The sequence below is a fragment of the Marmota monax genome, unplaced genomic scaffold (assembly GCF_021218885.2).
Source record: "Marmota monax isolate L192 unplaced genomic scaffold, Marmota_monax_Labrador192_F-V1.1 WCK01_AAM20220418_F8-fsc00079, whole genome shotgun sequence".
Classification (NCBI taxonomy): domain Eukaryota; kingdom Metazoa; phylum Chordata; class Mammalia; order Rodentia; family Sciuridae; genus Marmota; species Marmota monax.
The window spans coordinates 414,530-424,325 of NW_026694099.1; the positions used below are offsets into that span (position 1 = coordinate 414,530).

Sequence of the window (9,796 nt, forward strand, 5' to 3'; positions counted from 1 at the left end):
CTCTTAATTATAAAGGGGAAACTTTCTCAAGCATGTAAGGAGTGAGAGGATATTTTCTATTTTCATGAAAAATGGAAACCTTAATTGCAATTTACAAATGTATCTCATGTATAAATTCACTCCAGAAGTCACCTGTTACTGCACATTTCTCAGTTTAGTCAAAGGGTGGCAGTGTTTAAAAGTATTTGAGTTAAGGTTCCTGTGATGCTGACAAACAGGAACCAGGTATGGTCCCTGATTGGTGAAGTCTCCCTCCCCAAGGAGCTGGAGTAACTCTGCTGGGGAAGCCTGTTCATAGAAATCTTATTTGGCTGTTTATTGAAGAGACAGGGATGGAGACTCTCCTGCAAGCACTTGTAGGGATACTGGGCTTGCAGGCAGCCTGTGAGTATGGGTTTCCTGTGGAAGAACTGTGAGATGATGAAGGCTTCCTGAGGGCAGGCACTAAGTCATCTTCTGTCCTGGAAGAGCCTTTTGAGAGTCAGATAGATGTTGAAAAAACTGAATAATATTCCCTGTTGATGTGATGGTGCTGCTGATTGGGGAACGTGGGGAGGGGGAGGGAGTCGCCATCCTGACTATGACCATGCAGACCTCCTGAGGGTCTCCTGTGCTTTCTTTATATTGTCTTGTTGAACAGGGGTCAGTAGCCAAGTACTGCTGCAGAGTCCTCGGTCTCTGAGCATCCAAGAGGGAGAGAATCTCACCATAAATTGCAATTCATCACAGTCTTTATATGCCTTACACTGGTATAGGCAGAACTATGATGGAGAGTTCATCTTCTTGATGCTATTTCGTAAAGGCGGAGAAGAGAAAAGCCATGAAAAATTAACTGCCAAGTTGGATGCAAAAATGCAGCAAAGCTCCCTGAGCATCACAGCTGCTCAGCCCAGCCACTCGGGCACCTACTTCTGTGGAGGAGAGGCACAGTGATCTCTAGGCCTCTGTGGGTTGTTCTCAAACCTGCAGCTGGGGCACAGATGCTACTCTGATACAGGACAGTTGAGGGGACTCTGGGACACTTGCCAAGACTAAAGGCCTCAGAATGATTCAACTGCCTCATGAAAAACTGGGGAAGCCAGGTAGAACTAATACAAAGGGATGCTATTTTTTTAACTGAATATCAATCCTTTTATTTTGTTTGAAGTAGGAATTCTTTTTTATTTTTAAATTTTAATTTGTTATATATGACAACAGAATGCATTACATTTCATATTACACATATACAGCACAATTTTTCATATCTCTGGTTGTACACAGAGTAGAGTCACACCATTCGTGTCTTCATACATGTACTCAGGGTAAAGATGTCCATCTCATTCCACCATCTTTCCTACCCCCATTCCCCTTCTCTTTCCCTCCCTCCCCTTTGCCCTATGTAAAGCTCATTTAAACCTCCCATGCCCACCCCAACCACATTATGAATCAGCATCCTTAACTCAGAGAAAATATTCAGCATTTGGTGTTTGGAGATTGGCAAACTTCACTTAGCATTATATTCTCCAACTCCATCTATTCACCTGCAAATGCCATGATTTCATTCTCATTTAATGCTGAATAACATTTTATCGTGTGTGTGTGTGTATGTGTGTATGTGTGTATGTATATATGTATATGTGTGTATGTGTGTGTGTGTGTGTGTGTATATATCACATTTTCTTTTTCCATTCATCTACTGAAGGGCACCTAGGTTGGTTCCACAGTTTAGCTATTGGGAATTGTGCTTCAATAAATATTGATGTGGCTGTGCCCCTGTAGTATGCTGTTTTTAAGTACCTTGGGTATAGTCCGGGGAGAGGGATAGCTGGGTCAAATGGTGGTTCCAATCCCAGATTTCCAAGGAATCCCCATGCTGCTTTCCATATTGGCTGCACCAGTTTGCAATCCCACCAGCAAATTCTGAGTGTACTTTTTCCCCACATCCTCGCCAACAATTATTGTTTGTATTCTTAAAGCTGCCATTCTGACTGGTGTGAGATGAAATCTTAGAGTTTGCATTTCTCTAACTGCTAGAGTTGTTGAACATTTTTTCATACATTTGTTGATTGATTATGTATCTTCTTCTAGAAGTGTCTGTTCAGGTCCTTGGCCCATTTATTTGTTTACTTGTTTATTTGTTTTTTTGTTGTGAACATTTTTGTGTTTTTTATATATCCTAGAGATTAGTGCTACATCTGACATGCGTGTGGTAAAAATTTTTTCCCAGATTGTAAGCTGCTATTCACCTCACTGATTATTTCTTTTGCTAAAAAAAACAAAAAGCTTTTTAGTTTGAACCCATCCCTTTATTGATTCTCGATTTTAATTCTTGCACTATAGAAGTCTTTTTAAGGAAGTCAGGGTCTAATATGACATGATGGAAATTGGAGCTCACTTTTTCTTCTAATAGGTGCAATGTCTCTAATTCCTAGATCCTTGATCCACTTTGAGTTGTTTTATTCATGGTGAAAATAGGAGTTTAATTTCATTTTATTGCACATGGATTTCCAGTTTTCCCAGCACCGTTTGTTGAAGAGGCTATCTTTTCTCCAATGTACATTTTGGTACCTTTGTCTAATATAAGATAACTACAATTATGTGGGTTAGTCTCTGTGCCCTCTATTCTGTACCATTGGTCCACAAGTCTATTTTGGTGCCAATACCATGCTGTTTTTGTTACTATTGCTCTGTAGTATAGTTTAAGGTCTGGCATAGTGATGCCACCTGCTTCAATCTTCTTTCTAAGGGTTTCTTATTTTTCCAGATGAATTTACAACTGCTTTTTCTATTTCTTGAGGAATGCCATTGGGATTTTGATTGGAATTGCATTAAATCTGTATAATACTTTTGATAGTATGTCATTTTGACAATATTAATTCTGTCTATTCAAGAGCAAGGTAGATCTTTCCATCTTCTAAGGCTATTGTATACGGAATAGTTTATCTTGTTTTCCTTTCAGAAGATTTGTCACTGGCATACAGAAATGTCTTTTATTTGTGGGTGTTGATTTTATATCCTTTGCTGAATTCATTTACTAGTTCTAGAAGTTTTCTGGTGGAACTTTTAGGGTGTTCCAGGTACAGAATCATATCATCAGCAAATAGTGCCAATTTGAATTCTTCTTTTCCTATATGTATCCCTTTAATTTCTTTCATCTGTCTAATTGCTCTGGCCAGTGTTTCAAGAAGTGGTGAAAGAGGGCATCCCTGTCTTGTTCCAGTTTTTTAGAGGGAATGCTTTCAATTTTTCTCCATTTAATGATGTTGACCTGGGGCTTAGCATAGATAGCTTTTACTATGTGCAGATATGTTCCTGTCATCCCTAGTTTTTCTAGTGTTTTGAACATGAAGAGGTGCTATATTTTGTCAAATGCTTTTTTCTTCATCTATTGAGATGATCACCACCACCTTGGAGCCCAAATCTAACCCACTTCCATCTTGAGACACTGCAGCCATCCCTATAGCCCTCCACATGCAGTAGCCTCTACATTGAGACATCAGACAGGGCCTAGAAGCAGCTACATCTTGGATCAGGCATCCCAAAGCCAGTGTAAAGCCCACCCTTTAGGCTCCATGTCTGAAAAACCTTCCATCCATCTTGAGGCACCTCCACTGCTATCTCAAGTTACATCCTGCTATCGCTGCCACCACCTATAGTTGCAGTAGCATCCACCCTGGGACACTGGCAGGGTCTGGAAGCCCAACACCAAGGTGAGATACAGATAATATAGATAATCTGCATGGATACTACAAGATTATAGGGTAGAAACTGCAATACCTCAATAACAGAACCCATGGACAGCACAGTTGATGAAATGTCAGAGAAGGAGTTCAGAATGTTCATAATTAAAATGACCTGTGAATTAAAGAATGACCTAAATGAGCAAATAGAGGCAAAAATTGATCATAGATGTGGAAAGAGACAAATGGACAGATAAGTAGATACAGGTATTAATAGATACCTCATCCAGTCATTAGAATGGTCTCCACTTCTCATTGTGCTTTCCTTCATATTCTGGTCTTTGTAATCTCTGAGCACTCTGAATTAGCTTAAAAAACTACTTCTGATTTTGAAACGGATTTTCCAATAAGAAGTGATCAAGACCTTACCTTCATCCATCACTTCCATACCCCATGTAGTACCAGCTCAAAACAAGTATTTTAAAGTACTAATTCAATAACTGGTAAAATCATAGGCTACAGAGAAATAACTCACAGGTTTCTGGGAAGTTAAAATGTTCCACTTCTTATAAAATATGTGATATTGAACCAGTTGTAATACCTTTCTAAGTCTCTATTTCCCCTCTTAAAATTGATACATTCATGCTATTTTATTAACATGGTTCTTTTTAGGGTGAAGCAAGGCTTTATATTACACATGTTAAGTAACTACACATTGTATGCCCTCAATATTTGAAATTGTATTTTCACTATTAATCAAACAATGATAATCTCAAGTAAGCTAAACTTTTCTAGATAAAAATCAGGAAAATTGATCAACCATGATATGGCTCTAATCTAATTTTAAGAAGAGACAAATCTAGAAACATACAAAGAAATTTAAAATTTATCTCATCTAGCACCACAGCACATACCTGTAATATCAGCAACTCCAGAGGGTAAGGAAGGATAATCACAAGTTTGAGGCCAGCCACAGCAACTTAGCAAAAAAATAAAAATTGCTGGTGACATAGTGGTAAAATGCCCCTGAGTTCAATCCCCAGTACCACCCCGCCCCCATGCACACCCACACAATAACCTCAATCAATATATGAGCAAACAATCTGAACAGACACTTCTCAATATTAATGTCCAATGATTATATGAAATTATATGTATTGGGGAAATGCAAATCCAAACTACATTTATATTCCATCTCACCCCAATCAGAATGGCTATCATTGAGAATATAAAAAACAATAAATGTTGGCAAAGATACAAGGGAAAAGGAATGTAAATTAGTTCAGCCACTCTAGCAATCTTTAGGTTCCTCACAAAACTAAAAATAGAACTACCATATGACCTAGCTATACCACTCCACAGTATACACCAAACAGAATTAAAGTCAGCACCTATGAAGATATTGCACACACATGTTTATTATACAGAACAATTCACAACAGCCAAGATTCAAAATGACCTTAAGTGTCTGTGAATTATATTTTTAAATGTGGCCTATCTACACAATGAAATATTATTCAGCCATGAAGAATGAAGTCATATAATTAGCAGGAAAATGGATGTCACTGGAGATCATCATGGTAAGAAAATAAACCAGACTCAGAAAGACAAGTATCACATGTATTCTCTCATTTGTGGAATCTAATGGAGAGGGAATAAAATGACCTAAAAGTAGAAGGAAGACTATTAGAAAAGAGGAGAGGATCAGGGGAATGTTATAAGCATATACAAATATCACAATGAAACCCACCATTCTGTATAATATGCACTAATAAAAATATAAAGAGCTACCCAAGATCAGGATGAGAACATTCACATCTCTGTGTAAGTTTCTGACATGCCCATATTTACAAGTGCAATGCATAAGGGATATGTTTTCAAACTGAATTTTAATTAAACTTCAAAACATCTCCCAAAGACTTTCCTTACATTTTCCTTTGAACTGGAAGACATTTACAAATTGGAATTAATACAAAATGTGTTGCCCCTGAAAAATGGATTGTTTTAAGGGTGAATTCTATTCCCTGCCAAATATACATTGCTTTGAAGTCCGAAAAGAAAAATAGTCTATCCATCTTCCATTTGAGTAAGGTAATTGATGGTCACAGTTCATTGGGTTGTCATTGAAAAACTGCTGGGAAGTGGCTCTGTTGAGTTCTATGTTCTATAAAATAAATGCAAATCAATATCAAAAATATATATATATAAAATAAAGAACCACATCCATTTGGACTTAATGAGTGAAAAGCAATAGAAAGGCAAATATTATTTTCTTCAGTTTTCTGTAAGAAAACTAAGGTTCAAAGGTTATGTTATGAGGGTTATGGGGTAATTAAGTGACAGTTTTTTGGCTCAATCTGTCAGTGCAGAAAACATGACAGGATGTAATGGACCACCCACCACAGCTAACAGGAAGACCCAGGAGACACTTGTGTTATGAAGATCGTACTGATTCAAATGACTCTATACTACCAGGACACTTAGTTACCTTGTGGAGAAGAAAGAAAAGGAACTGCAAGAATTTAAAGAAACACCTAAACACAGCCCCTCCCACAGATCTGGAAGGGGAAGAGCACAAAGAACACCTTGTCTCTGTCACTTCTTAATTGGGTGACTTTGAGTGAGTTACTTCATTTCTCAGAAGCTCGATTTCCTCGTCAGTAAAAAGGAGAATAATAATAATACCTCAAAGGAATATTTTGAGGATCATAAAATCCCTAAAAGTACCCAGTTCTCATTGTCATTGACAGAATGTTTGTAATTTACCTATGTCGATATGTAGTCCATTATGTGTTTATCTCAGACCTTTTCACCACTCTAGGAAATAGACACTATTCATTTTCAGATGAACCCAAGTTCTGAGAGATTCCATCATATGCCCAACCCCCTAGTTGGTTTGGAAGTAGAAGAACTTGTATTTGAGAGATATCTAAGATTTCAAACCTTTACTCTCTTCTCTTTGCTGCCTCTGGAACAGTTTAACCTCCAACAGTTTTCTAACAGACAAACTAGTTCCCCTGCCTCTTCTTTCATGCAGAACTTTTGCTAATACAATAAAACCTTGTGCCAGGCTGGGCCATTGTTGAGAGAAGGCAATACACACAAAGTAACGGAGAGGTAGACCCAACATCCATCTCCAGACATAAATGAAATCATCACCCAATTTAGCCCAAGAACACCTTCTATAAGCAAGAGGATCCAGCTCCCCAAACCTTGGGAGAGGGAGAATTACACGAAACAGAATAAAATCGTCCTCTCTGAACTCATCAGAAAAAAAAAATTTCCCATCAAATAATGATTTTGATAATTTGAACTCTGGGGCAGCACATTAGAAGCCAGAGCCACTCCAAAGATATAAAGGATGTGGCAGGGCCTCACCTCCATTCATTTTTGTCAGCTACTGTCATGTCTCATTGTCTTGGCCACTCACTGGAGCCTGCAGGCAGGTCTCATTTTGCACTCACCTCTGCAAAAAAAATCACATCTGAAAATGAGGGAATCTAGAGGTTCTGGACTGAATATCATATGTGGACTGTGTTTGTATACGGGGCCTAAAGGAAGTAAGTATGCTTAAATGAGGTCATAGGCATGAATCCCTGATTCAGAAGGGTTAGGGGTCCTGATGAGAAGAGACTCCCAAAAGCTCTAGCTGGAGCTTGCTCAAATGCCTTCTCCCTGGCTCCTCTCCTTCTCTCTCCTCCCTTCTTCTCTCTTCTCCTCTCCTCTACCCATCTCCCGCCCCTTTCCTTACACTCAGGCACACAGGAAAGAAAGCCCATGTGATATCTTAATCTTAGACTTCCAGGCTGTAAAGTTGTGAGAAAATAAGTTTCTGTTGTTTAAACCACATAACCTGTGATATTTTGTTATGACAGCCCTGGAAGTCGAATATTCTAGGTAATTCTGTTCCTGTTCCCAATAACTGAGCTAAGCCTTCTTTGGTCCCCACATATCCTCTGGGACAATCCTAGAGCTATGTCATTTTCCTGCAGTTATATTCAAAAAGTAGTATCCCCCAACCATTTTCTTCATGTTTTTATGGGGGTTCTTCATAGATATCTTTCTCTTCTTTCAACTTTAACTAAAAACAATCCATCTTTTTACAGCAGTATCTTCTTTTTGAACAAGATTATTAGAATAGTTTGCTACTATTGATCCTCTGGGGTGAAAATTCATATAAATTATTATCTGAGCAAATAATTTACAGTGTACAGCATGTCTTAGGTTACTGTAGTTTGCAGACAAAGATATATATGAGTTTTTCTAGTAATCTCAGTGTTTGTTAAATTTTTTCCTACAAATTACTGGTAAAAGCCAAGAAAAGGTTGTGTTCTTAGCATCCTGGGAGATAGAGTCTCCTGTACATGTCAAATTTCTTTGAAACCTCATGTTCTATATTTAAAATTCATGTTACTTTCTATTCTGTAACATAGAATATTACTTATTCTTTTTAAGAATATTGCTTATTTCTTTATATACAAAAAATAAATGTTTTAAATTTGTGATCCAGAGATTATGCTGTGGCTATCCCAGAGTGTAATGTCACCTTTCATATACTCTACTTTGCCTACCCATCCTCCTTTAGGGGACAGAAATGCATTGCCCATGTTCTCAAAGAAATAGGGGCACTTTCAAGCCTAATACAACAGGTCTCTTTAAGGACTGGAACTCCCACCTTTGCAGAAACAACAAAAGGAACAAAAAAAGACCAAAGGGAACATCGGATCTAAAGATTAGGGTAAACTTTCACCCTTTAAAAATTGATTAGCCCAGGCGCTCCGTGTCAGTTTTATCCATTTTCCATTTCATTAAAAGAGTATAAAATTCATGCAAATTTATTTTTTTTTTGTTTTGTTTTGGTTTTCTCTTATTTATTTCTTTTATTTTTATAACAATTTTTTAAAATTGCTCTTTTTAATTATACATGACAGTAGAATGTATTTTGACATATTATACACACATGGAGTATAACTTCTCATTTTTGTGGTTGCACATGATTTGGAGTTACACTGGTCATGTATTCATATATGAATCTAGGAAAGTTATGTCCGATTCATTCTACTGTCTTCCTCATTTCTATTCTCCCTCCCTTCCCCCCATTCCCACTGTTCAATCTGGTGAACCTCAACTCTCCTCTGACCCATTGTGTCATACAAATTTATTTTATATGAATGAAAAATATTTTGTTTTTCTGTGATGTTAGATTATTTTCAAAATGCATTTTTCCAGTAAAATAATTCAGGGTCATTTCAAAAGAAAGAAGAAAGAACACAAAGTTATCAATATTTTCACTTGGTGGAGGGCAGTGATTTGTATTTTGAAACATGCCCACCATTTAGCAGGAATCTAGGAGTAAGCAAGGTAAACACACCCAGAAGCCAGTCTTGGGCAAACCTCTAGACAACTGAGAAAAATTAGCAATGAAACTATAAGAAAAAGACACTCAGAGAATCAGAAATGGATTTTCCTGCTCTCTTAGCCTGAGGAGCACTGTGGAATATAGACAGAAGCCCCAAGCAGTAAACCTTGGGAGCCACAGGCCATCCCCAAGCACTCCACCCAGATCCTGGCCTCTTGGAACTCCAAGTTGCCATGTCAATTTTATTCTTAAAAATCAAACTCCTGCGAGGATGTGGGGAAAAGGGTACACTTGTACATTGCTGGTGGGACTGCAAATTGGTGCAGCCAATTTGGAAAGCAGTATGGAGATTTCTTGGAAAGCTGGGAATGGAGCCACCATTTGACCCAGCTATTCCCCTTCTCGGTCTATTCCCTAAAGACCTAAAAAGAGTATGCTACAGGGACACTGCTACATCGATGTTCATAGCAGCACAATTCACAATAGCAAGACTGTGGAACCTAGATGCCCTTCAATAGACGAATGGATAAAAAAAATGTGGCATTTATACACAATGGAGTATTACTCTGCATTAAAAAATGACAAAATCATAGAATTTGCAGGGAAATGGATGGCATTAGAGCAGATTATGCTAAGTGAAGCTAGCCAATCCCTAAAAAACAAATGCCAAATGTCTTCTTTGATATAAGGAGAATAACTAAGAACAGAGTAGGGACGAAGAGCATGAGAAGAAGATTAACATTAAACAGGGATGAGAGGTGGGAGGGAAAGGGAGAGA

General features: G+C 37.9%; 1 gene segment (V, D, J or C); it reads left to right on the plus strand.

Moving 5' to 3' along the window:
• The first annotated feature begins 274 nt into the window (after positions 1–274).
• On the plus strand, positions 275–933 carry LOC131424986 (T cell receptor alpha variable 34-like). The segment is given in 2 exon segments: positions 275–384; positions 641–933. Coding segments are annotated over 2 exon segments (345 nt in total).
• The last annotated feature ends 8,863 nt before the right edge of the window (positions 934–9,796 follow it).